Source organism: Amblyomma maculatum, chromosome 3, assembly GCF_055883805.1.
Source record: "Amblyomma maculatum isolate TAMU_Amacu chromosome 3, ASM5588380v1, whole genome shotgun sequence".
Classification (NCBI taxonomy): Eukaryota; Metazoa; Arthropoda; class Arachnida; order Ixodida; family Ixodidae; genus Amblyomma; species Amblyomma maculatum.
Genome location: NC_139346.1, coordinates 102,333,229 through 102,359,741, shown reverse-complemented (window position 1 = coordinate 102,359,741; position 26,513 = coordinate 102,333,229). Strand labels below are relative to the sequence as shown.

The window sequence follows — 26,513 nt, the reverse complement described above, 5'->3', positions numbered from 1 at the left end:
ATCGACCTTTTGGGTCCTTTTCCGCGGTTTTCGAGCGGTAACCAGTGGATAGCGGTCTGTGTTGACCATCTCACTTGATATTCAGAAACCACTGCAATTCCCTCAGCTACTATTTCCGCCCAGCAAACGAGTGCCTTGCTTTTAGCCTCCATGGATAAGTGGCTGCCACGACCTTTTTTTTTCTAAGATACCTAAGACATCAACGCAGCCTGATTCGTGGATATCATTAGGCTGATCAACAGTGAAATAAAGAGAAAATGACAGATCACTTATCAGCCCATATATCTTCAAAGGGCGCCAAATGACATTGATAGCACGAAAAGCAGAGGGGTATTTTCCTTATGTAAAGAGTGCTAAATAGTCATTAATTTCTACTTTCCAATGAATTTTATCTACATTCGTATTAGTATAAACTTCGATCTACCAAAAAAAAGAAATCCTGTATGATTTTCTTGAGGCCAGAAGCTAATGCCTCTTTTTTAGTAGGTACCTGGTAATGAACCCTCGATATCCTTATATTTGTTTGTTGACTGCTCAACATTATTGCAATCTGAATTTTCTGCCTATAATGAAAACTCCTCTCGCAGTAGATGCTTCGACGTCGTTGTTATTAGCCGCTTTCTTCCTGTCAACCGATTGTTTAAAACCCGCATTCTCTATAAACTGATATTTTGACTTGAACGTTACATGATTACGTTTTCTATTCCAACTAACGTTAGGTAAACAGTTTGGATGATGGAATTACGTCGCAAGAAAATGTGAGAATAAGTATGAAAAATGAACATATCGTTACGTGAAAGATTTACAGTCCCAAAGCTGCCCGCACAACTAACGTTGATGAGGGCACCAGTTTCACAACACCCAGCGTCGTCGTCTTCTCGGAGTCTGTTTCACTTCTTCATCCTCATCACGAACAGCGAATACAGCTAAGTAACGCTATGTTTGCAGTGCTCTTCAAAACGCACGGGTTTTGCTTGGGCAAGTTTGTGTTGCCACGGTTCAAAAACATTTTTTTGTCATTAGGAACCTTTAATGGTGCGCCTTAAGGGCAATATATGAAGAGTAAATTGATTTCATTACTTGCCTTCTAACATTAATTCTTACGTGAATAATTATTAGTAACATTTTAGGGAATATATTGTTATGATGAAATAGCAAAGGGGTGTTTATTTACAGTGATATGGCAGTGGGATAAGGTGAAGCCTACTAGCCCCAGGCACCAACGCTTTTTCCTCTTCTTCTCCCAGACCATCACACCCTTCGTCGTCGTCAGTGGCGTGACATTTCCCCCCTACTCAGCCTAAGCCCTATGGGCGTGTTCGTGAGTCGTGCGAGGCTGACACGGCTTCAAGCGGGCAACATGACATAGTTCGGTTTTGGCAGACCGACGACCCGATGCTGTCAGGCGGGTTATTGCATAAGTTAGGTCACTGATGCGTTTGACAACCACATATGGTCTGTCATAGTGGGCCAAGAGTTTTTGATGCAGGCCACGGCGCCGAATTGGGTGCCACAGGCAGACTAGATCGCCTACAGAGTACGTGACTCGCCGGTGACTGGCATCGTATCGCACTTTAGAACGTTCTTGTTAGGCACCAGACCGTAATCGAGCGATTATCCGAGCTTCTTCGGCGAGACAGAGGGTCTCAGCCAGGCAGGGGTCTTCACGGCTTGTGAAGGGCAGGATAGTATCCAGGGGGTAGCGTGGCGGTCTGGTATAGAGAACGAAAAATGTACAGTACCCAGTTGTCTCATGCGTGGCGGTATTAAACGCATACGTGATGAAGGGTAGTATGGTGACCTAGTTCTTAGGCCCTGCGTCCACATACATGGCTAGCATGTTGATAAGTGTTCTGTTGACGCGCTCAGTCGAGCCATTTGTCTGGGGATGGTATGGCGTCGAGTGTCGGAAAGTTACGGAGCATAAACGCATGAGCTCTTCAATAACATCAGCAGTGAATTGTCGGCCCCGATCAGTGATGAAAATTCGTGGCGGCCCGTGTCGTAAGATGACTGAGTGCAGCAAGAAAAGAGACACCTGATGCGCCGTAGCAGATGTAAGAGCGGCGTTTTCACAGTAACGTGTTAGATAGTCCACGCAGATTACAATCCAGCGATTTCCATCACGGACTTGGAAACGGATCTACGAGGTCAATGCCTACTTGATCAAACGGAGCTGTCGGGGTCTTCACAGGGTGCAGCAAGCCAGATGGAGTTGCAGTTGGACGTTTGTGGCGTTGACATTGCTCGCAACTGGTAACGTATTGTTCAATCGTCGAGCGCATTCTGGGCCAGTAAAATTTTTCTTGAGCACGGTGGAGTGTTCGAACCGATCCCAAATGCCCAGAAGTTGGATCATCATGCATAACTAGCAATACGTCCGTGCACAGCGTCTTGGGAACTACGAGTAAGTATCGCTGGCCGACAGGCGAATAACTCTTTTTCCATAGGAGGCCATCACGCACACAAAAACGGCTTGTAGGTACGCTGGCTTCGGCGGCGGCAAAGAGAGGCTGCAGACTGCTATCATTTTGCTGTTCCGTTTTGAAAACACTCGTGTCGGGTAACGCTGGCTCGAGGGTCGATATATAATTGTCGAAATCGTCACTGTCAGGTCCAGTCGCGGCCATTGGCATCCTAGAAAGACAATCTGCGTCTGCATGACGCCTCCCGCTTTTGTACACCACGGCGAAGTCATATTCCTGTAACCGGAGGGCCCAGCATGCGAGGCGATCACATGGATCTCGAAGGTTCCGCAGCCAACAGAGTGAATGATGGTCAGTTACGGTAGTAAATGACCGTCCGTACAAATATGAACGGAACGCTGCACAGCGGAAACTACAGCCAGGCATTCCTGTTCGGTGACTGTGTAGTTTCGCTCCGGCTTGCTCAGGGTACGACTTGCGTACGCGATAACATGCTCTCGTTCATCGTGCCGTTGGACAAGGACTGCCCCGAGACCAATTCCACTAGCGTCCGTGTGAACTTTTGTCACTGCAGCAGGATCAAAGTGACGTAGGATGGGTTTCGATATTAAAAGAAACTTCAGCTGACGAAATGACGCGTCGCAGTCTGGTGTCTAGTCAAAAGTGGAGTTTTTGTTGAGAAGGCACGTCAGTGGGTAAGCAACGTCAGCAAAGCGGTGTATAAAGCACTAAAATACGAACACAACCATAGAAAACTGCGCAACTCCTTCATTGTCTGCGGGGCTTTAAAAGACTCAACAGCGGCAGTTTTCTGGGGATCCGGCATTACACCATCACCATTGACAAGGTGTCCTAGCACCAGCGCTTGGCGCTCTCCAAAGCGGCACTTTTTCGAGTTTAGAATTAGGGCGGCGTAGTGCAGACAATTCAAGACGCGTACTAGACGGTCATTGTGTTCTTGGAAGGATTTCCTAAATATGACATCATCCAGATAGCAAAGACAAATGTCCCATTTTAAACCGCGCAAAACTGTGTCCATAAAGCGTTCAAATGTGGCTGGCGCATTACACAGCCCGAATGGCATAACATTTAACTCATAAAGGCCATCTGGTGTTACGAAGGCTGTTTTTTTTATCCGCAGGGTCCGTTGGAATTTGCCAGTACCCAGATCTGAGATCAAGACAAGAAAAATAGGACGCACCAGAGAGGCAGTCGAGGGCATCGTCTATGCGAGGAAGAGGATAGACGTCCTTTTTCGTAACAGAATTTAGACGCCGATAATCGACGCAGAATCGCCACGAACCGTCTTTCTTGCGTACAAGAATAACAGGGGCAGCCCAGGGGCTAGATGACTCCTGTATCACCTTCTTTCGTAGCATGTCCTCCACTTGCTCATGAATGACTTTGCGCTCAGATGGGGACACGCGATATGGCTTTTGACGAATGGGACGAGTCGAACCAGTGTCGATAGTATGATGGGTCCGATGTGCAGGGCGAGAGGTGGGTCCATCTGTTTGAGAAAAGTCAAACATAGGCGAAAAGGGTAGAAGAATATCCACAAGAGTACGGCGTTGAGTTGAGCTGAGATCGGCGCTGATCATGCGGAAAATCGAAGTTTCATCAGTAGGCAGAGGTACAGTGGCACTCGTAGCATCTGTGACCAAAGCAACGATGTGGGGCGCATCGGGTTCACAGGAGGCTAGCTTCAATCCCGTTGGTGAAACTGCGGGCTCGGACGATGGATTGATTGTCCATAACGAGGCACTACCGTGATGCACGGAGATCATACAGTGAGGGATAATACCATTTTTCTTCAGGCATGCTGAGTGAACAGGGTGCACCACGGCCTGAAATGAAACCTGGTCAAGACGTGGAGCGGACACGGGGACGAACATGGCAGACAAAGGTGGAACTACTGTGTCTTCGGTAATACTAAAAACTGTTTCTTTATTGCGGCCACTTTCAAAAAGAGTCGGCAGATGCGAGCCGTCAAAGTGAACCTCTTGACTTTTCAAGAAGTCCATTCCTAAAATGATGTCATGCGTAGAGTGGGGTAAGACTACGAATTCGGCTTGAAAAATTGCACCACCCACAGACACTTGCTCACTACACACACCCAGTGGCCGCAACGCCTCTGCACTCACACCACAAAACGTTGAAGCACGGTCATATTCAAACATCACTTTGCGTCCCAACAAGCGCCTAAACTGATTACTCATCACAGACACAGTCGCACCCGTATCCACCAAAGCTAATGTATACACACCATCAATAAACACACGAATTTTGTTTTGAGCATTATAGTTGGAGGGATGTTGGCACACAGCACATTTGCAGCGGCCTCACCCCCATTGGTCGCGCTGGTTAGTTTTCCTGCTGAGGATGCTGAGGCGACATGGAGCGCCATCGTGGTGATGGAGAACGACTCGCACGGAAGGCGGGTGGTGGAGTAACACTTCTATCAGATGCAGGGGAGTGGTCGCGGATATTCTGGTTATGGATGTTGCGGTAATACCCACGCTGAGTATTTGATTGTTGAAAAACGGGATTGTATTGCCGATTGTTGGATACTGTTTGAAGCGCCGGACGGTTATAGCAAGGTGGGAACCTACTGCGGCAGTATCTGGCGATGTGACCTTCGACGCCGCAGCGGTAGCATATCGGCGGGGAAGGTAGAAAATGCTGTTGCGAATAAGAGCAGGGAACAGCTGGGTGCGTCGTAGGCCTGGCTGAATGCTGCTACTGCTCAGGAATCCTGGTAGATCAAATGGAACATCTATGTGCACTTGAGGCGACGACATACCTTGGGGCGTCAGGCACCGACGCATTCCGGTTGACGAAATGCATAGGAGGGTAGTCAATGGAAGCTGCAACTTTAGGAGCTTGTGGGAAAGGCTGAACGGTAATCGCTTGTGGTGGTGAAGCCGGCCGTCTAGATACCTTCTGGACAGAGACTTCAGCAGATTCGTGCAGGGGAAGTGGGTTGAGCCGCAGGAGTTCTTCCCGCCCAATTTGCCGGATCGTCGACGGAAGATCTAGTTGGGCGTGGTCATCAAGGCTGGCCACGGTAGGCACGTTGGCCAGCCGCCCAAATTTTGGCACAATACGACGCGTTGTCAGAGCTTGAAAAGCACGGATGTGTTTAATGACATCGGAGACGGTTTCAAGGCTGTCTTTGGCGATTAAAAGGTTGTACACGTCAGCCGCGATACCCTTCAAAATGTGGCCGACTCTGTCTTCTTCGGGCATGTTGGAATTGACACATCTGCACAATCTGAGGATCTCTTCTGTATAAGAGGTACAAGTTTCATCCGGCAATTGAGCTCTTTGGGCAAGGGTCTGCTCAGCCCGCTTTTTGCTCGGTACAGAGTCATCAAAACGCTGTTTGATCTCGGTGGCAAACCATTCCCAAGTTGTCAAATTGTCCTCGTTATTCTCGAACCATGTCATAGCCGTGTGAGTTAGAAAGAAGACGACATTTGTGAGCATGGTGATAGGGTCCCACCGGTTGTACCGACTAACTCTTTCATAATGAAGTAGCCACTTCTCAACGTCCTCACCTTCCTCTCCTGCAAACGGTCGTAGTTCCCGGTAAGGCTGGCAGGGAATAGAGCTGGAGGGGCAGGCCAGCCTGGCTTGCAGCGTCGCGGCTGGCACGGTTAGAATCGGTGTGGTCCATGATGGTTGGAAGAGGTGGTAGTCCAGCAAGGCGGCGACATCGTCGAAAGTCCAGTTGTTCTTGCTGCACCGTACTTAGGGATCGAACGGAGCACCTTCCACCAAGTTGTTACGAAGAAATAGCAAAGGGGTGTTTATTTACAGTGATATGGCAGTGGGATAAGGTGAAGCCTACTAGCCCCAGGCACCAACGCTTTTTCCTCTTCTTCTCCCAGACCATCGCACCCTTCGTCGATGGCGTGACAATATTTTCAATACAAATACTTTGTTTTCTTTCTCTGCACTCTCCGCCGCTGTTCAGCATTTAGGGCTCCGCACTACTTAGCCCGAGCACGCAAGTTCATTCTCATTTCTAGCGGTCGCCTTTCTATGAAGTCAAAACCTAGGTAACCTTCCGCATTGTAATAACAGTGCACAAAAAACACCACGGCTGGACAAAATTACGACTACTGCGTCCCCCATAGCTGATGCCGATTTGGGAGGTTAAATTCCGTATATTATACCATGCGACACCACACAATACCATGTTATACCATCTCATTCAATACCGTAACCGCACATCATAACAAAACATACTATGACATACCTTCTCTTCTAGACCTTCGGAGGTTAGAATGTCTCAGTGTAAGCAATTTCTTCGAAGAAAGTGCATAGAATATATCGTTTTGCATTAAAACGTGCGATATATGAAGAATATGGCAAGAGGCCCAAAGTTATCTGTATATTAGAGCCGTAAATTTTTAGGTTTTAAAGCTTACAGAGCAAAAAGCAATATATATTTTAATTTCAAGTACTTACCCGAGAAAATACTGGCTTGCGTTAAAGTCAGTTATCGCCCTAAGGGGAGGCGTCACACGACTTGAGTCGTAAAGAACCTTCCCAAAAATTGTGATGGGCGAAGCCAGCATCACGACTGCTTGGAAGCAGTCCGCCCACACCACACTGCGGAGTCCTCCCTATAAAAAAAAGGAAACAATATATGAATGACATCGCAGGTAATAAGCCTTTGGCTATACCAAAATAAATTACTGCTAGAACAGCGCACATATATATGTCGCAAATTGTTTTGTCACATGGGCTACAAGCTATTGTTAATGCCCGAGAAGCCAATGAGTGGGCGGTATTATTAGGAACGTGCTTTCAAAGGGCTTTCCAGAAAATCCAGTTTTGTTTAACACAGATATTTTTTTTGCACTCACCGCAATAAACTGCAACATCTTCAAGAAATTACAGAACTGACAGGATGTCTGCAGTGATCCGCAACTCTTGCCACGAATAGGAAGATAAACTTTCAAAGTAAATCTTGGCCTCTGCAGGTAATCTTATCTGCTCTTTTGAAACAATCATCACCCTACAATTGCTCTCGTCTCGAGCTGAAGTGTGATTTCTTGGTGATTTAGTACCACAGCCGCTGTCACTGGGCTCAACATAAAATTATCAAAACCACTTTCTTAAATCATTACGAAGCGTTGATATAAAATGTAATATTCGTTGTGTTGTCTCAACCGCCCACCGAAAGTCAAGGTCAAAGAATGTCCAGTGATCTCGAAGTGACGAACAAACGACACCCCTACGTCTCCTGCGTACTGTACATTTATACCGTATGGTTGACTATGGATTATTCAAAATGTAAGAAAAATAGTTAAGCCGCGTCCATATAACCTTATATCAACCGTATTTAAGACTGGCAATTTGTAGGTAGTGAGATGAAACAGTATGAATTTTAATGACTTCATGCGCAACCCTGAAAAACTTCATATTTAAATGCAGTTCAGGTGAGTGTGTTCGCAAGCTCTACAGCGGCGGTGAGGCAGTAAAATATTCTCTAAGAAAACATTAGTTATTCCCTGAGTAGTACTCCAGAAAGGAAGCTCGTGAAACGTTCCTAAATATATCATCCTATAATTCAAGACACATGCTTTTTTTTGGCGGGAGGTGAAATATTATTTGTTGGAATATGTTTGGCACAGGGGGAAAAACTTACCAGAGCCGTGTAGATTGTGCCAGCCAGGCCAATTACAATGCTTGTGTACACCAGTGGCAGAGAAAGCACTGGAAATATATTGAAAGGGACAAACTATTATATCAGTTAACGAAAGCAATGTTTCAAATGCATAAGAATCTAATTCGTCCGGTTATCACATGCAGAATTTGTGAAATGACGTGCACACGAACGGCTGAAGGAGGAAACAAATTTAGAGAAAAGAGTGAATAGACCTGGATATATCTATAATGCTTTCTTCGTACCACCTGTATGAATTCTTTACTTCAAAGTATATGAGGTGAGTTGGTGTGAATAAGACGGGTTCATCATCATCATCATTAGCCTGACTATACCCACTGCAGGGCGAAGGCCTCTCCCATATTTCGCCAATTAACCCGGTTCTGTGCTAGCTGCATTATAATGTTTATAATGCAGTATTTGCCGCTGATGTGAGACCGTTGCTATGTTTATTCTCCTGCAATAAAAATATTTTTGATTATTTAGAAGTGTTTCATCAATATTTATATAAGCGAACTTTGGAGCGTGTATTTTTTTGTACAAAAAGTCCGATACAAGGCTCAAGGTTTCAAGTTTTTGTAGTATCCTCCCTCCATTGATTCCAAGCAGAAATATTGTCAGCGACTGAGCGCTGACAAATCTAGTCCGTGTTTTTAATATCCCTTCAAAGATTTGTGAGAAAATCTGTGCTGGTCTGTTATTTTTGGTACATGCACGTAATAAAATTACTATGTCAAGAGGTAATCAAAAGCAAATTTATGAGAAAGAGTGACAGTGAGAGTGCGCCACTTGTCAACTGTTCTGCACCGCAGTGTATCCCAACTGAGGTTTTCAGAGATTGGTGTTATGTTGCCTTTACTTGTAGTGGTTTTTTTCTTTCATTTTCATTTTAGTTGCTTCAGCAGATATTTTACTGAATGTGAAAGTGAACTTTGGACAACAGCAAGTAAGCTACGCGACTAAAGCCAACACGCGATAGCGCTGAGGAGACTCTCAGGATTCGTATGCTGATGTTCACTAAACTGTCGGAGACATAAATGTTTCGTATAATCATCGAAGGTTGTTTGAGGCAGGGGAGAATGTTTTGCCTCAGTTTGGCCCTTCCCACCGGCAACCTAATGTACGGCGACCGGGAAACCCTACTCCAGTTAAATTTAATCGTCGTTTCTAAGTGCCGGCATGATTTTTGTTAAGGGTCCCTGTATCCTAGCACTGTATCCTATCCGGATGCCTAAAGTGGGTAGAAGGAGGCCGAACAGAATTTTGCGGCCAAAAATGGTCAGTGCCAAGTGACCTCTTTGGTATCCCTATATGGCGCCTCCCCGCTTACACCGGCGCCAACGGCGATGCGACACAAGCCAAGAACGGGTGCCTAAAAACAGCGCCCAAAATATTTTCGCATGAGTAGAGTGCGCACAAAATATGCCTGCCTTATATGATCCTTGATTCATTAATACATGCCGCTTCCCTTTTACAGCGACACATTAAAGGGCAAACGCGGCGATTTTCCGACCATGCTGACTTAAAGATTGATTTATATTTCTGAAGGCCATAGTACGGGATTTCGTTTTGTTCAGTAATCTATAAGTAATTTAAAATTAACATAAAAACTTGAATCAAAATTGAGGCTGCCGCACGAAGCTTTGATAGCATTGTTTGAGTAACATCATATGATGGCGGTACAGGCGTGCATTCAGCCACACGCGCGCGCTGCCGTCCTTTCGGGGTGTGCGAGTGTATATTGCTGTCACGGCACCATGTGGAGAACACAACATTCGTACTATTTCAGGTCGGTGAGTCGTCCTCGATGTCATCAGCAGGGACAGAGAGAACTCTTCATTAAGTTTCAATTGACAAACAAGATCAAACAAGATTGAAAATACAAAGCAGTAATCAGCGTGCATGGCCAATGAGTGCAGAAGGAGTGAGCCACCTTGCATGCAGCTAAAATTACTGCTTTAAGAAGCATTCGCTACATTTTTTTAAAATCATTTACGCACACACACTGACGCAAGTGGCCGGGATGGGAGACCCATCGTTACTGGCAGTCGAAATTTTCATTCTTACCTCTATACCGGCCCAAAGGCTGCCTGGGCATGCAAGTGAGATTTTTCCACAGCCAAATTACCCTTGTTGCATGGTAATTTCAATGCAGTTTCAAGCAAATGGTATTTATTTGGTTTAATGTATTTTTTATATGCGCCAATACACGACCAAAAAAGAATGCTTTTATGTGAAAGTAGTGAGAATTGCGATAGCCAAATATGAGAACCTACGCATATTTCCTTCAATATATGTTGTGGAAATCATTGCGCTGTGAACGAAAGCAGCCTTTATATTCATATTTATGTCTGCATGTGTTGTAACCAACCTGTTGATCACGACTAAAGAAGTTGAGCGGCTGTGTCGGCATTTGTTTACGGAGGAATATGCGCGTAAGCTGCGCGTCCACTTCCTGGGGCGAAAAGCGTAATGTCTCACCAAATACACTTTGCGCACTAAAGCACTTTCAAGAGCAACGTGTATAATTTGTGTCCTCCGAGGGTCCCTAGACCCAAACATTTAGTATCCCCCGACTACGCGTCCCGTCTTCGCAGAATGGTTTGCTCAGCGTATTGTTAGCGGCACGTCAAAAAATACCCGAGCCCGGCCACATTAATAAAGTAGACAACATATTTGTAATGGTTTCCACAGAGGATGCTGCCAGCGTACGCAATGGTGCTACCCGCGAGAGCTGCAAAAGATGGCTCTCTGGCAGTGCACTACTCCCTAGTCGTCACTACGCCTAACCGCGTTTTCACATCAAAGCCTCAGCGGACGGTGGTTTGGAATTGATTAGCTCTCTATAGCGTTCTATTCTTGAAACTGCTTTACTGTCAGCACAATTGTCTCACATGAAAAAGAGATATAATTTTGGCGATAAGTCAGCAGGGGGAGCTAGTGTACAACATCGGATGAGCTGCGGAGCATTAGCAGCTGTATGGGGCTGCGAGTGAAAATTTCAGTGTATCGCAGTTATCACTCATACGAAAAGCTCGTTGTAGATAAGTGATGAAGGGTGAGTGTTATAGTTGACATTCATTTATCCAATCGCATATCGATAAAAGATCAACAGATTTTGGCAGGCTTTCCTGAAGGCAGCACAAAGGACCCACCCTGTCGGCACAGACTGAGTGCGGCGCCGAAGCCAGGCGCAAATATCTTATGTGGTGTGCTAAGATCATCTGCACAGCTTCGGATTTAATCCATTGCTTGGCACTCGCGAGGCCTAACTCCCTGATCAGAAGCATCCTGTGTTGGTAGCAGTTTCGCGTGGAATGTTCTGAGCCCACATGCGTTCTCAGATCTGGCGACGCAGCTTGGGCGATGGGATCCCAAGATTCATTTTGCCGCGAAGCACGTTTTTCTTAGGAAATCGGTGGTAAATAACTATGTTGTTTTTCGCTCAGTAATTCGTGCATCGAGCAACACAGCGCTAGTTAGAACCCATTGCTGCAAGTGATGCATTAAAGGGCCTCTGAGGTGCTACTTGCTCAATGTTCTTGTTCAGGAAATCCATAGAGACGGTACCCTATGAATACTGGAGTCTAACTTGGAAGCGTTGCGAGGAGCCTCAAATTCGCACATAATTTTAAGCGGTGCTTTTGGCGACTGCTCACGACCTTTTGGAGCAACACATCGCCACAAGGACCGCTCACTAAGCTTACATGTGACTTCACCTCGGTTTTCTCCCACTTGTCGCGGGCAGGAGGTGATTTGTCGCGACTTGTTTACTTCATTTATTCTTTCGCGTAGGATTTGGCTGAGATGAGAAGGGAGAGGGTTAGCATTATTTCAAGTCACCCATATCTTCAACTCCTAATAAAGGTAGTTTATAAAAATTTGCATTGCAGTAACGATTGATGGGATACCTATTTCTCGTGTGCGTTTTCAAGTTTTCGTAAATAGCTTTTCATGGGTTGTTTACCGCCAGCTGAAACTACACAATGATGCATTATTACACGATCATTGTCATTTTCAACAAGAAGTCGACGGTACCTGTGGTGTACCAGGCTGTTTAAGCAGCGCTGCCGGCCAAGGCCATCGGCAGGTGTATTTTGTTTTATTTATTTATTTATTTATACAGGTTCATACTAGGCCTATCAGGGTATTAGTGTAAGGCAAAGATATAAAATGGGCAATGTAGAGCTGTGGCGCTATATATATATATATATATATATATATATATATATATATATATATATATATATATATATATATATATATATATATAGTACTTACCACAATGCCACCGAAGCGCTTGCTCTTATTGCTCTTACCACATATATTGCTTACCACATATTGCTCTTACCACAAGGCCACCGCTTCGGTGGCCTTGTGGTAAGAGCATCCGCCTCGCATTCGGGAGGTACCGGGTTCGATCCCTGGTGCCGCCGGTTACCCACCGGTTTTTAAATGGGTACAAGCTTTCCCCCGGCCTGGTGCTCGGCTCTTCTGGGGTGAAATGCTTGGGAAAATGTGTCACGGCCTAAATAGTTGCGCCGATGTGGCAGTGATTCGTTTCGCCATCGGACAACAATAAGTCCGCCTCTCGCGGCAAAAGCCCATTATGTGGCCCTTTTTTTTTATTTTTTTTTCTTGAACCAACATGTTTGGTTCATGGCCCCTTTTCCCAAGCATTTCACCCCAGAAGAGCCGAGCACCAGGCCGGGGGAAATCTTGTACCCATTGGAAACCGGTGGGTACCCGGCGGTACTGGGGATCGAACCCCGTACCTCCCGAATGCGAGGCGGATGCTCGTTTTTTTTTTTTTTAGCACGGCCTTTGCAGGCCATGGTTGTTCGAAACTAAGCCCCCGAGGGGGCACAGCAGGGTTAGCAGAGCCTCTTCCAAACGCACACCCCTAAAAGAGCCGGGCGCCGGGCCGGGGGACGCTTGTACCCAATTTTACCGGTGGGTGTCCGGCGGCGGGTTTCGAACTGACCACCTCCCGCAGCCGAGACGGGCGCCCAAACCACTCGGCCATATATATATATATATATATATATATATATATATATATATATATATATATATATATATATATGTACCCGCCGGGGTGGCGCAGTGGTTACGGCGCTCGACTACTGTTCGCAAGGACGCGGGATCGAATCCCGGCCTCGGCGGCCGCTTTTCGATGGCGGCGAAAAGCAAGGCGTCCGTGTGCGGTGCGATGTCAGTGCACGTTAAAGAACCCCAGGTGGTCGAAATTTCCGGAATCCTCTACTACGGCGTCTCTCATAGCCTGAGTTGCTTTGGGACGTTAAACCCCACAAACCAAATCAAACCATAAATATATATATGTGTGTGTGTGTGTGTGTGTGTGTGTGTGTGTGTGTGTGTGTGTGTGTGTGTGTGTGTGTGTGTGTGTGTGTGTGTGTGTGTGTGTGTGTGTGTGTGTGTGTGTGTGTGTGTGTGTGTGTGTGTGTGTGTGTGTGTGTGTGTGTGTGTGTGTGTGTGTGTGTGTGTGTGTGTGTGTGTGTGTGTGTGTGTGTGTGTGTGTGTGTGTGTGTGTGTGTGTGTGTGTGTGTGTGTGTGTGTGTGTGTGTGTGTGTGTGTGTGTGTGTGTGTGTGTGTGTGTGTGTGTGTGTGTGTGTGTGTGTGTGTGTGTGTGTGTGTGTGTGTGTGTGTGTGTGTGTGTGTGTGTGTGTGTGTGTGTGTGTGTGTGTGTGTGTGTGTGTGTGTGTGTGTGTGTGTGTGTGTGTGTGTGTGTGTGTGTGTGTGTGTGTGTGTGTGTGTGTGTGTGTGTGTGTGTGTGTGTGTGTGTGTGTGTGTGTGTGTGTGTGTGTGTGTGTGTGTGTGTGTGTGTGTGTGTGTGTGTGTGTGTGTGTGTGTGTGTGTGTGTGTGTGTGTGTGTGTGTGTGTGTGTGTGTGTGTGTGTGTGTGTGTGTGTGTGTGTGTGTGTGTGTGTGTGTGTGTGTGTGTGTGTGTGTGTGTGTGTGTGTGTGTGTGTGTGTGTGTGTGTGTGTGTGTGTGTGTGTGTGTGTGTGTGTGTGTGTGTGTGTGTGTGTGTGTGTGTGTGTGTGTGTGTGTGTGTGTGTGTGTGTGTGTGTGTGTGTGTGTGTGTGTGTGTGTGTGTGTGTGTGTGTGTGTGTGTGTGTGTGTGTGTGTGTGTGTGTGTGTGTGTGTGTGTGTGTGTGTGTGTGTGTGTGTGTGTGTGTGTGTGTGTGTGTGTGTGTGTGTGTGTGTGTGTGTGTGTGTGTGTGTGTGTGTGTGTGTGTGTGTGTGTGTGTGTGTGTGTGTGTGTGTGTGTGTGTGTGTGTGTGTGTGTGTGTGTGTGTGTGTGTGTGTGTGTGTGTGTGTGTGTGTGTGTGTGTGTGTGTGTGTGTGTGTGTGTGTGTGTGTGTGTGTGTGTGTGTGTGTGTGTGTGTGTGTGTGTGTGTGTGTGTGTAGAATACAAACACAATGCGACAAAAGTAATGCAACACTTCAATGGCAGCGACATGAGGAACAGTACACACTATGCAAAATAGACAAATTAAGAAAGACTGCATTAGTTTTGTTAAAAACTTTTTAAAAGAAGCAATTCAAACTGTCAACTGTGTCCACAGATAAATATTTGACTATTTATTAATGAAAACAATTAAGACTGAGAGACTGAGTGACAATGGCATCTGGCAAACTCTGCCGATAGTGTATTCTTCGGGGAAAAAAAGAAAATTTAGAAACATTTACTTTGCAGCTATACTCGCGTATTTTCAAGCAGTTGTCGATGCGGGCGCACACATAAGTGGGTTTCTTTACGTACGCTTCACTGATAACTACGGTTTTAATTTTAGAATATTAAAAAGTAATGATATTCGTAAAAACGTACATCTGGCAGAAAGCAAAGACCACCCTAAACGCTTCCCAATATCGGCAGACCGGTTCGTGAAACGATAGTTTTCCACCGAGAATCGAGCTGGGCTCTTCTGTATTCGCTCAGCTATATCCATTCTCTTTTTGTTGCCAGGTGCCATGCCACACACGCGTATTTCAGGATTGAGCGAATATTTTCCATGCACAATGTTTGTTTTAGCTCTGGTGGAGCATGTCTGCAGTTACATCTTAAGCAATTCAAGACTCTTCTGGTTTTTGGCGTTAAGGACTGTGGGGCCCCACAGCCCCTTTTAACGTTTCAAACCGCGCGCGCTTTTTCTGTTTGTATTGGTGTCCGCCCGGGCAGCGCGAGTACGCATGAGCGAGCTGCCTGGAGGGGGGGCAGCGCGAGACAGAGGGTGGATAAGCGCGTCGGAAGCATGGCTCGGGGCTTTTTCGCCGGGCGGCCGGCCAGAGCAGGGCGGCATGGCATCGTCCCAAGCCGGCGGGATGTACACGGACGACGGAGCGGAGTCCTGCGAGGGGAAGACGGAAGCGGCGCCTGCAAGGAAGCCTTAGGAGTGCTAGCGTGAGTGCTGCGTACAAACGCATTGCGAGTAGCAATGCGCTTGTACCATCATCAACGCTTTGGCCCTATTACTCGCCCTATCCGCGCCGCAGTGTGCTTTGTGTTGTCGCGGTGAAGCCCTTACCCATGTTCCGTTTTATTCTGCATATACCATTGTCGCGCACTTCGACGGCATGTTTCCAGCTCAGTTTTGACCAATGCTGTTTCTTTTCTATTTTATACTTTTCTGTTGCTCCGGAATAAACCGGTGTTTTTAAGAAAGACTCCGTTTTTCACTCGTCCGGCGAGACCATCGCTCGCGGACCCGTATTCTAGAAGGCGGAGCCTTCATTTGGCTCCCAACGTGATTTCTGCTCGAGCTTTGGCTTGCCCCGCGAGTGTAGCAATTTGAGGTTCATGCAGCTTCGTGGGTAGCCATGTCGGACTTACCGGGTGCAAGCGCCCAGTTAACGGAGACAGTTCGGCCTCCCACACAGGCGGGTTCCGGGCATGAGCAATCAAAAGACAGGAAAAGCGAACAGTCGGACATTTGCAGCGGAATTCTTGGCCTCCTGTTCGAGCTACTTGAATCAAAGGCACATTTCAGAGAAATGGTAGGAAGCGAGGCAGATTCGTTAACGCCCACTCCCTTGTATCGCGATAATCAGCTGCGGCTGAATTCGGCCGTGCCAAGGTTTGAAGGATACGCCGACAAGAAATCTGTTTGCGATTTTCTTTATGAAATCGACGATTATCAGATGGCAATGGCAAATTCGGGCAGCGCTCTGGTGACGGGTGTGCTTCCCGTAGCTTTGGTAGGTTCTGCAGCAACCTGGAGGCGTAGACAACGGCCGTTCACAACGAAGCAGGATTTTATAGACCGTTTTCGAGAAGAGTTTTTGCCGCCTGACTATGACATCCGTATGAAAGACGAGCTTTGCACCAGGACGCAAGGCGAAAACGAGGGTTTGCTAGAGGTTTTGCGAAGTTTTCAAGAGCTGCATGAGCGGGCAATTCCTGCAGTTCCGGAACCAGAGAGGGTGGCTCATGTTATACATCGGTGCCATCCAAGGTACCAGCCATATCTTCAGCGTCGCCAGTTCCAGGACTTCGATGACATGGCTAGAGAAGCATCCTGCATCGAGGCATCTTTCCTGGCGGAGCTCCAGTATAAACCACCTCCCCTGCAGAGACTTGCCTTGAGCCGTCCTGTGCGTGGCCTGGATCATCGGCAGCACGCAGCCTGGAGACGCCAGGCTGCCGTTCGAGGGCTAGCGACTGGCACGGAGTCGCAAGCCCTGATGCGTCTACTCAGGTGACGAGCCGATTTCATGGGGCGACAGGTCAGACGGGGTCCCGTGTCTTTTTGCCATACGCAGGCGCCGGGACCCCTTGTGTGGCAGCAGTTGGGACACCCCACGTCGGAGAGCGCAAATCCCGGACATCACATGCAGCGGCTGCCGGCTGTCATTCACCTACGGGTGCAGCGCGATTGTCGCCACCGGGCGCAGCGTGGGTGCCGCCACCGGGCGCAGCGTGGGTGTCGCCACCGGGCGCAGCGTGGGTGTCGCCACCGGCGCAGCGTGGACGTCACCTATGGGTGCAGCGTGGGTGTCGTCACCGGGCGCAGCGTGGGTGTCGCCACTGGGCCAGCGTGGACGTCGCCTATGGGTGCATCGTGGGTGTCGCCACCGGGCGCAGCGTGGACGTCACCTATGGATGCAGCGTGGGTGTCGCCACCGGGCGCAGCGTGGACGTCACCTATGGGCGCAGCGTGGGCGTCGCTACCGGGCGCAGCGTGGGTGTCGCTACCGGGCGCAGCGTGGGTGTCGCCACCGGGCGCAGCGTGGGTGTCGCTACCGGGCGCAGCGTGGGTGTCGCCACCGGGCGCAGCGTGGGTGTCGCTACCGGGCGCAGCGTGGGTGTCGCCACCGGGCGCAGCGTGGGTTTCGCCACCGGGCGCAGCGTGGGTGTCGCCACTGGGCCAGCGTGGACGTCGCCTATGGGTGCATCGTGGGTGTCGCCACCGGGCGCAGCGTGGACGTCACCTATGGATGCAGCGTGGGTGTCGCCACCGGGCGCAGCGTGGACGTCACCTATGGGCGCAGCGTGGGCGTCGCTACCGGGCGCAGCGTGGGTGTCGCTACCGGGCGCAGCGTGGGTGTCGCCACCGGGCGCAGCGTGGGTGTCGCTACCGGGCGCAGCGTGGGTGTCGCCACCGGGCGCAGCGTGGGTTTCGCCACCGGGCGCAGCGTGGGTGTCGCCACCGGGCGCAGCGTGGGTATCGCCACCGGGCGCAGCGTGGGTGTCGCCACCGGGCGCAGCGTGGGTGTCGCCACCGGGCGCAGCGTCGACGTCGCCACCGGGCGCAGCATGGACGTCACTTACGGGTGCAGCGTGGACGTCACTTACGGGTGCAGCGTGGACGTCACTTACGGGTGCAGCGTGGACGTCACTTACGGGTGCAGCGTGGACGTCACTTACGGGTGCAGCGTGGACGTCACCGCCGGGTGCAGCGTGGGATTCACCTTCGGGTGCAACGGTGTCGCCATCAGGGGAGAAGTGGGTGGCGCTCCCGGGCACAACTTGTCCTACGACTCGCAGATTCAAGACAACGCAGGAGAGGGTATTTGGTCATCACACCATCCAGCGGCCAGGCCGCACAGACGTGTCCAACCACCGGGAGAGCTGATCCAGTCGCTACCTTTCCGGCATGAACGGACCCATGGGCCTTCGACCCAGGTGCCATTGATGCAGGTGCCATCATCACCCCCTGCTGTGCATAAGGCAGACCCCGAGAAATCCTACAATCACTCGGTGAGTGCAGTCCCGTCAACTTCTTTTGAGGAAAGCCAACCAGACAAGACTCCGCTGGTCTTGGTCAAAATGCCGGACTGGAACTTCCAGCCCTTTTAGACACAGGGTCTATGGTGTCAGTCTTCGGCGATCAGGTGAATAATTCCTGTGAGACAAAACGTGTCCGGTTGCGGAGTGTAAACACTAACCTTCGTATGGCGTCGACTCATATAGTACCCGCAACCTCAGCAGCCCGCCTAACAGTTACTATAAATGGTCGAAAGATTAGACAGCGTTTCTTACACCTCCCCGGACTATCCTGGCCAGTCATACTAGGCCGTAACTTCATAGTGAAGGCAGGAATCGTGATGAATCTCAGTAAGGGAACCTACCGGTACGGCACCGGTACAGAAGCATTTCAGTTCAAGACCAAGGCTGCTGAGCCACAGTCACAGTTGCTTGCCACGAACGGCCATTCAGCTAATATCACAGGAAGTGGTATTATAACCGTTTTGAATTCCTTCACGGGGTCACCAGCGGAAAAAAGCAGAATCGAGACAATGCTCAGGTCCTTTGCAGCAATGTTCATGGAGGCTCCGGGGAAGGCCAACGTACTAACCCACAGGATCGACACCGGCGATGCTCGTCCTATCCGATTCAATCCAAGGCCCTTGAGTGTCCACAAGCGAGCGCTGCTGGATGGGGCCCTCGACGAAATGGTGGCTACCGGTGCGGTGAGACTATCAAAAAGCCCCTGCGCGTTTCCTGTTGTTCTCGCGCCTAAGAAGGATGGAACAGTACGGTTGTGTGTCGATTATCGACGTCTGAATGCTGTGACAGTGCGAGACTCTTACCCTTTCCCGTCTGTTGACTCTGTCATGTACTCACTTGGGTCAGCAAAATTTTTTAGAACTCTTGACTGCAGTAGGGAATTTCTGCAAATCCCGATTGATCGCTGCGACATTGAGAAAACGGCTTTCACTAGCCGCCGGGGACTGTTCGAATTTGTGCGATTGCCTTTCGGGTTGTGCAATTCACCTGCTACTTTTCAACGGGTAATAGATATTGTGCTCGGAGAGGCTAAATTTAACTACGCTATGGCCTACATGGATGACGTAGTAGTGTTCTCAGAAAGCTTAGAAGAGCACCTCCTTCATCTAACGAATGTCCTTCAACGATTGCAGAATGCGGGCATCACCATTATTCCCGGCAAGGTTCAGTTGGTGACAAGCACAATCAACCTTCTTGGTTTCATTGTGCAACAGGGCGCAGTTCGCCCGGATGAAGAGAAGCTTCAGGCCATTCTGCAGCTCCCACCACCAACCAACATAAAGAGCTTCCAGCGTTTCTTGGGCATGGAGGGATTCTACCGCCCCTTCATCCCGAACTGCGCTGACCTGGCGCGACCCCTCCATCAGCTCCTCCGGAAGGGTGCCCGCTGGTCATGGACAGAAGCCGAGCAGGGATCATTCTGTTCACTGTCTGCAGCCATCGCGGATACTGCATGCCTGCGGCTTACAGACCTTAACCGGCCATTCACAGTACAAACGGATGCAAGTGAGTACGGAATTGGTGCGGCATAGCTTCAAGAACATCATGGAAAGCTTTACCCATTGGCGTTTGCTAGCCATACACTGACGGGACCGGAAAGAACTATACTGTGACAGAGAAAGAGTGTCTTGCGATTGCGTTTGCCCTCAAGAAATTTCACATGTACTTGCATGGCGCAGAATTCACTATTCAGACCGACCACCAGACCCTATCGTGGCTTTCAAGGTTGCAAAATCCAGCTGGCCGTCTAGCCCGCTGGTCACTCGCTCTCCAAAAGTATAATTACAGGGCAGAATACAGAAGAGGCACTTTCAACAAAGTGGCCGATGCCCTGTCACGAGCTCCACTCCCTGGTGAGGGAGAGTGAGCACCCGCGGTCCATGCTGTGACAGCTCCTGCCGACACCTGGGTCACACTGGTGTCCCGTCAACAGCTCCTTGACGCTCAGCTCTCAGACGACCAGTGCAACCAGATACGCCAAAGCCTGAAGAGCACCAACCCTGCAGGGAGCCGGGCGCTTAACGGAAGCTACGACAGCTACGTGGAGCAGAAGATGGCTTGATCCTGCGGTATATACCTGCTGCGGACATAGAGAGTGGTGAGTCCGCATTTCGTGTGGTCGTTCCTAAGGGCCTACGTAAGCATATTCTAGAGTACGTCCACGATACACGCCTCACAGGTCACAGCGATGGCAAGAAAACATGTGACAAATTGTGTCGCGTTGCCACATGGCCGCGCGTGTAAAGGGATGTCCTCGCATTCGTCCTCACTTGTCATACCTGGCAGACCGCAAAGCCGAGGGGAGGGAAACTACCGGGCCTTATGCAACCTGTAGAGAGCCGATACCCATGGGAAATTGTAGCTGGCGACATTATGGGTCCCTATCCCAGATCAGTGAAAGGGAATCGCTACATGTTAGTAATCACTGATCATTTCTCGAAATGGGCAGAATTGTATCCCCTGAGTAGGCTAGACTCGAAAATAATTTGGAATACACTACAAGAAACATTCACTCGCTTTGGTTTCCCAGCTCAGCTTATCACTGATAATACCAAGTATTTCACCGGTAGGATATTCACTGCCACTTGCAAAGTCCTTGGCGTGCAGCACAAAAAGACTACGCCCTACCATCCTCAAGCAAACATTACAGAGCGAGTGCATCAAAATCTCAAGACTATGATGGTGGCATTCACGGAGCGGCACAAGGACTGGGACGCTCGTATCCAGGAGATGGCCTTCGCCACAAGAACCACGGTAAACCGGTCAACAGGTTTTACGCCAGCGGCCATTCTCCTTGGTCGTGAGCTCAGGTTCCCTATTGAGCATGTTCTGAATGGCTCTGATTTACCGGGTCTTAGCCATTCTAAATTTGCGCATGATCTTTCCAGCCGCTTGGCCGAGACTCTGAAGGAGGCAAGGGAAAACTTGGGCCTTGCCCGCCTGGAACACTGTAACCAGTACAACAAGGGAAGGCGACCTTTGGAGTTTACAGTCGGCGACAAAGTCCTTCGCCGCACGCACCCACTAAGTGATGCAGCAAAAGGGTTTGCTGCTTCTCTCGCTCCACGATGGACTGGCCCTTACACGATAACAAAGTGCGCGTCTCGGCTTTCCTACTTTATTCACCATGTGCTGGGTGGTCGAGAAGCCGGACCAGTCAACGTGGCCGATCTCCGAGCTTACCACGGCCGTCCACTAGCCACATAAAACCACTTGACCTACCAGGCACTACGGGTACCCACGCTCAGTGGATACCTCCAAACATGCGCCCTGCCAGCAGCAGTACCAGTTCCGTCCTTATCGTGCGTTATTTTTGTTTTACACCTCGGGAGGTGTCCCGTCTCGAGAGGGGGAGAGTGTGGGGCCTCACAGCCCCTTTTAGCGTTTCAAACCGCGCGCGCTTTTTTCTGTTTGTGTTGGTGTCCGCCCGGGCAGCGCGAGTACGCATGAGCGAGCTGCCCGGAGCAGGGTCGACATGTTATCGGTGCGAGACAGAGGGTAGATAAGCGCGTCCGAAGTATGGCTCGGGGCTTTTTCGCCGGGCGGCCGGCCAGAGAAGGGCGGCGTGGCAGCGTCCCAAGCCGGCGGGATGTACACGGACGACGGAGCGGAGTCCTGCGAGGCGAAGACGAAAGCGGTGCCTACAAGAAGCCTCAGGAGTTTAGCGTGAGTGCTGCCACGCGAGTAGCAATGCGTTTGTACCGTCATCAACGCTTTGGCCCTATTACTCGCCCTATCCGCGCCGCAGTGTGCTTTGTGTTGTCGCGGTGAAGCCCTGACCCATGTTCCGTTTTATTCTGTATAGTCCATTGTCGCGCACTTCGAAGGCATGTTTCCAGCGCAGTTGTGACCAATGCTGTTTCTTTTCTATTTTATACTTTTCTGTTGCTCCGAAATAAACCGGTGTTTTTAAGAAAGACTTCGTTTTTCACTCGTCGGGCGAGACCATCGCTCGCGGACCCGTTTTCTAGAAGGCGGAGCCTTCAGAACTCTACTTGAGCGTTGCGTGCCATCTTGCTCGAAAAGAAAAAAAATAGCTAGATACTTGAGCTCGGGCACAACAGACAAAGGAAAAGGTATTAATTCGAAAGCATTACTTCGCTATGTTCTCAAATTTCCGTCCTCAGACGGCGCCCGCAGAACGCGTCCGAAGATCGCGTCAGCAAAAACGTGTCCGCAGCAGTTGTAATTAAATGAGTGGTAGAGGTTAATGAATGGTATCAATAGATAGAGGGTGACGAAATGTGTCGGAAAAGATATTTAGACCAAAAAGGTAATGAGGTAATTATTTAGAGTAAAATCAAAAAGCAAAGGCGAAAATTGTCTGATTAGCCAATGGCTTGGGGCTACATTTGAATGTATCAAATAATAAAGTAGTTAATTAAATCAGTCAATTAAGGTGACGTTAAGATGTGACGTCGCGCAATCTGAACTGGAAGCAAAAAAGGGCCTAGGAAGAGATTGACGCACAATATTAAAGTAGCAAAGACTAAAGTAGTTAATTAAGGCAGTCAGTTAGGGTGACGTCAAAGATGTGATATCACGCAACCGGAAGTCGAGCCGAAAAAGAGCATAGGGAGGGGTTCCCGCAATTTGAAAGTGCCAAAGACTAAAATGGGTAAACAAGAAGTGAAATAATATGACGTAGAGGATTTGTCATCACGCACCGGAAGTAGAGCCGATACAGAGCATAAGAAAGGATTTGGCGCACAATTTGAAAGTACCAAGGACCAAAATTGGTAAACAAGAAGTGAATAATGTGACGTAGAGGATGTGACGCCACGCAACCGAAAGTAGAGTCAAAAAAGGGATTGACGCGCAATTTGAAAGTACATGGCTAAACAAGTAGTGAATTAGCAACTAGACCCAACCAGAAGCAACCAACAGCAGAATACGTGCTTTCGGATTACTCCAATGCAGATTCTGCAATGCTCTTTAATTTCTGTTGAGATGTTTAAATAAAGGCCGATTTTTATTTGCGAACATTGACATATTGCACATCGATATATTAAGCTTCACGTTCCACATCCTACATCACGATAAGACAGAGTGTAAATCGTCCTGCAAGCAGTTCTGATCAATTTCACTGCCAACGTAACGATAGATACGGCAATACTCAGCGTATAACCTGACGCCGGTAGTAACAATTTCCCTAAAGACACACTGCAGCACTTTTTGCATAAAACTGGGTTTTCAGCAGAGAGACATAGTGTTTCATGCTGCGAACGCAAATATCAGATTAAAGTTAGGCAGAAAAACGCAGAAATAGCATTTTTTTTTTCAGCAGAAATACGCAGCCCGCGCGACGGGGCTCACCGCGGGTCAGGTCGCCGCCGGTGATTGGCCAAGACGTCGCGTGACGACATTCTGAGGACCGGGGAAGCTGCCGATGCGGCTCCTTCGCTGCGCTGTGCTGATTGCTGCTCTCTGCGGCTTCGTGAACGTCATTATGGCATGCCAATTCCACACGAATGACCATCGGAATGTTTACCGCATGTATCCGTATCAGATACGCTCACAAACGATGCAGAACTTCCGTTGTGGGAAGCGTAGATTTGGCATGGAAACTTGCTTTGGCTACAGGGAGGCACTTTGAAAAGTAGTGTGTGTCATTATTAGCAGAAACCGCATGGCCCTCAGCGAAACCTCGTCCCGCATATTCCTGGGATGGAAGGGCAGCGAACAATGCCCTAGCCGACTATCTCCATCTCAGGCCTCTCACCCCGCCCGAAAGGTCATTGTTGTGAAAAATGAGGCCAAAGCTTGGTGTACCAAATCGAGCTTTGAATGCCAGTCGTGTTACCTTGGAGAAGCGGAGGATTTTATAGAAAGGGTGAAACAGTACAAAGCTGCCACCAGAAAAATGAACAATAAGCGAAGCGCGGTTGCGGAGCTCTGCAATGCATACGAGGCATTCACGGGGCCATTATGCTGGAGACCAGGTCAAATACGCGCAGAATGCTGCTTGAGTGATAAGACATTTAGCAGACGTTGAAAGATTTTCCTTTTTATCGTATTGTCACAATACACGTTTAGTGAATTGACGGCTGACGTATGTTGAAAGCTAAGCTGCAGCTCCTCCCCAGCCACACCTTCATGAGAAAACCTTGTTCCGAAATGTGTTTTCTTACAAGAGCTTCGTCGTTTTCATTTCCAACTTAATGTGCATCCACAAACAAGACAGGACTATGTAAAATGACGAGGCAGCAACTGGTGCAAAATTGAAAGGCCAAGTAGGAACAACTTCGATGATTGATTGCTTGGACGCACCGAAGGAAACCTCGCTCTTTGCACTCCTTACCTGAATGCGCCTATGCCCAGCAGAGGGGTACACTCCTTATCTTCTAATAATGCTCCCGTAAGGGTTCCACGGACATATCAGGCACGTGCCCTACTCGAAAAGATCTCGCAGTCTTTCACAACCTAGTTTCGACACAGCAGTGGGCTCTTCTCAATAATCCGCTAGTTCGCAAAAAGCATCAGCGCGTGCTACTGATGAGTTGTTCATTTTTAGCTCAAAAGCCGTTGCGCGAAGTATTTGCGTTAAAAAAAAAAAAAAAGAAAAAAAAAAAACGAGACACGCAAATACAACCGTGCGCCGATGCTGTCTGACCGTCCCATCATGAAACTGCAGTCCATGAATAGATCGCAGATGACTGTCCCGACTGTTTTCTACAAGAAAACAGAAGGAACCGCTTCATGGTTCAGTAATGTTTTTTTTTTTTTTTTGTCAAGCCCTATAGAAATCGCATTAGGAACAAACAGCACGTAGTCAGTTACGAAAATGTAATTTTTCCTTTGGTCGGCTTGAATTTATCTCTCTTGTCAGCAACGCCGCATTGCACCACGAGCTTTTAATAGAATGGAAGATACATCGTCGCGTCCAAGCTGTTCGTGCATCCGAACACACGCCGAGCTGTGTTGTATCAGGTGCACAAACACAAATTGACGTATTTTGTACGTCCGCAACGCACGCAAAACGAGGAACAACGCACGCCGAAAACCCCCTCCATTGGCTTTAAATGCCTCGGGCTCCTCACGGTGACGTCACGACATACGGAGAAGCGAGGTTTTTTCCTTCGCTTTTCTCCTCTGTAGCAGTCGCGCGGGGCGCGGGAAATTTGAATTGTGCGCTTTCAGTCGACGATTGCGCAGGTGTTTTATGCATAATCGAAAAAGGAAGTTTACAGGCATGATCAACAAATATTCTACTTCAAAAACCTATGGTACTGGTACATTTGAAAACTGCTGCAGTGTCCCTTAAGGTCTTAATAAACACAAGAAAAAGAGTGGGTTCAAATTGAACCCTGCGGGACGCCAGACAAAACATTTAGGTGTGATGACGATACGCCATCTAGAACCACTCGCTGTCTTCTGCCTCGTAGATAAGCTTCAGTCTATCTCGTAAATTAACCAGGTGCGTTAAGTACAGAGAGCTTCTACAACAACAACGCAAACTATAGATATTTAATTTTCAGAACAGGATATTAGTTTGCTCTGCCTCTGGTCTAGATCATGTCTTCAACTTCATCCTGAAGAACTGTTACACTTCTGTTGCCACTTAACGGTTCTTTCCATGGAATCCCTTCAACAAATGCGCTTCCTTCTAATTGGAAGTGTGGAAATATTATACCCATCAACAAGAGCAATGAAAATATAACTTCTAACCATAGAGCGATTTTCCTGACTAGCGTGTGTCGCAAAACTTTAGAGCACATCATTTACATCAACCTTTTGAGTCGTCTTAATATTATTACATTCTTCGCCACAAGGCAACATGGTTTCAGAGCAGGGGTTTTATGTGACACGCTGCTATAGAATTTACACCCAACAATCCTTCTTCAATTAACGTTGGTAAGCAAGTAGAGTATATTTTTGGATTTCCGCAGGGCTGCTGATTCAGTAACACACACGTCGTTGCTATAGAAGCTCTCTGTACTTAACGCACCTGGGTAATTTACGAGGTAGACTGAAGCTTATCTACGAGGCAAAAGACAGCGAGTGGTTCTAGATGGCGTATCGTCATCGTACCTAAATGTTTTGTCTGGCATCCCGCAAGGTTCAATTTGAACCCGCTTCTTTTTCTTGTGTTTATTAATGACCTTAAGGGGCATTGCAGCAGTTTTCAAATGTACCAATACATTTAAATTAAATA

General features: G+C 48.5%; 1 protein-coding gene across 1 annotated transcript in view; it reads right to left on the bottom strand.

Moving 5' to 3' along the window:
* LOC146195440 (putative sodium-dependent multivitamin transporter) overlaps positions 1 to 26,513 on the bottom strand; it is a 115,732-nt gene that overhangs the window by 79,073 nt on the left and 10,146 nt on the right. Inside the window, exons 4-5 of the mRNA XM_084596798.1 lie at positions 8,089 to 8,156; positions 6,903 to 7,060 (exon numbers count right to left, since the gene is read on the bottom strand). Coding sequence (XP_084452924.1) covers positions 6,903 to 7,060; positions 8,089 to 8,156 — 226 coding nt within the window. The remainder of the gene's footprint in view (positions 1 to 6,902; positions 7,061 to 8,088; positions 8,157 to 26,513) is intronic.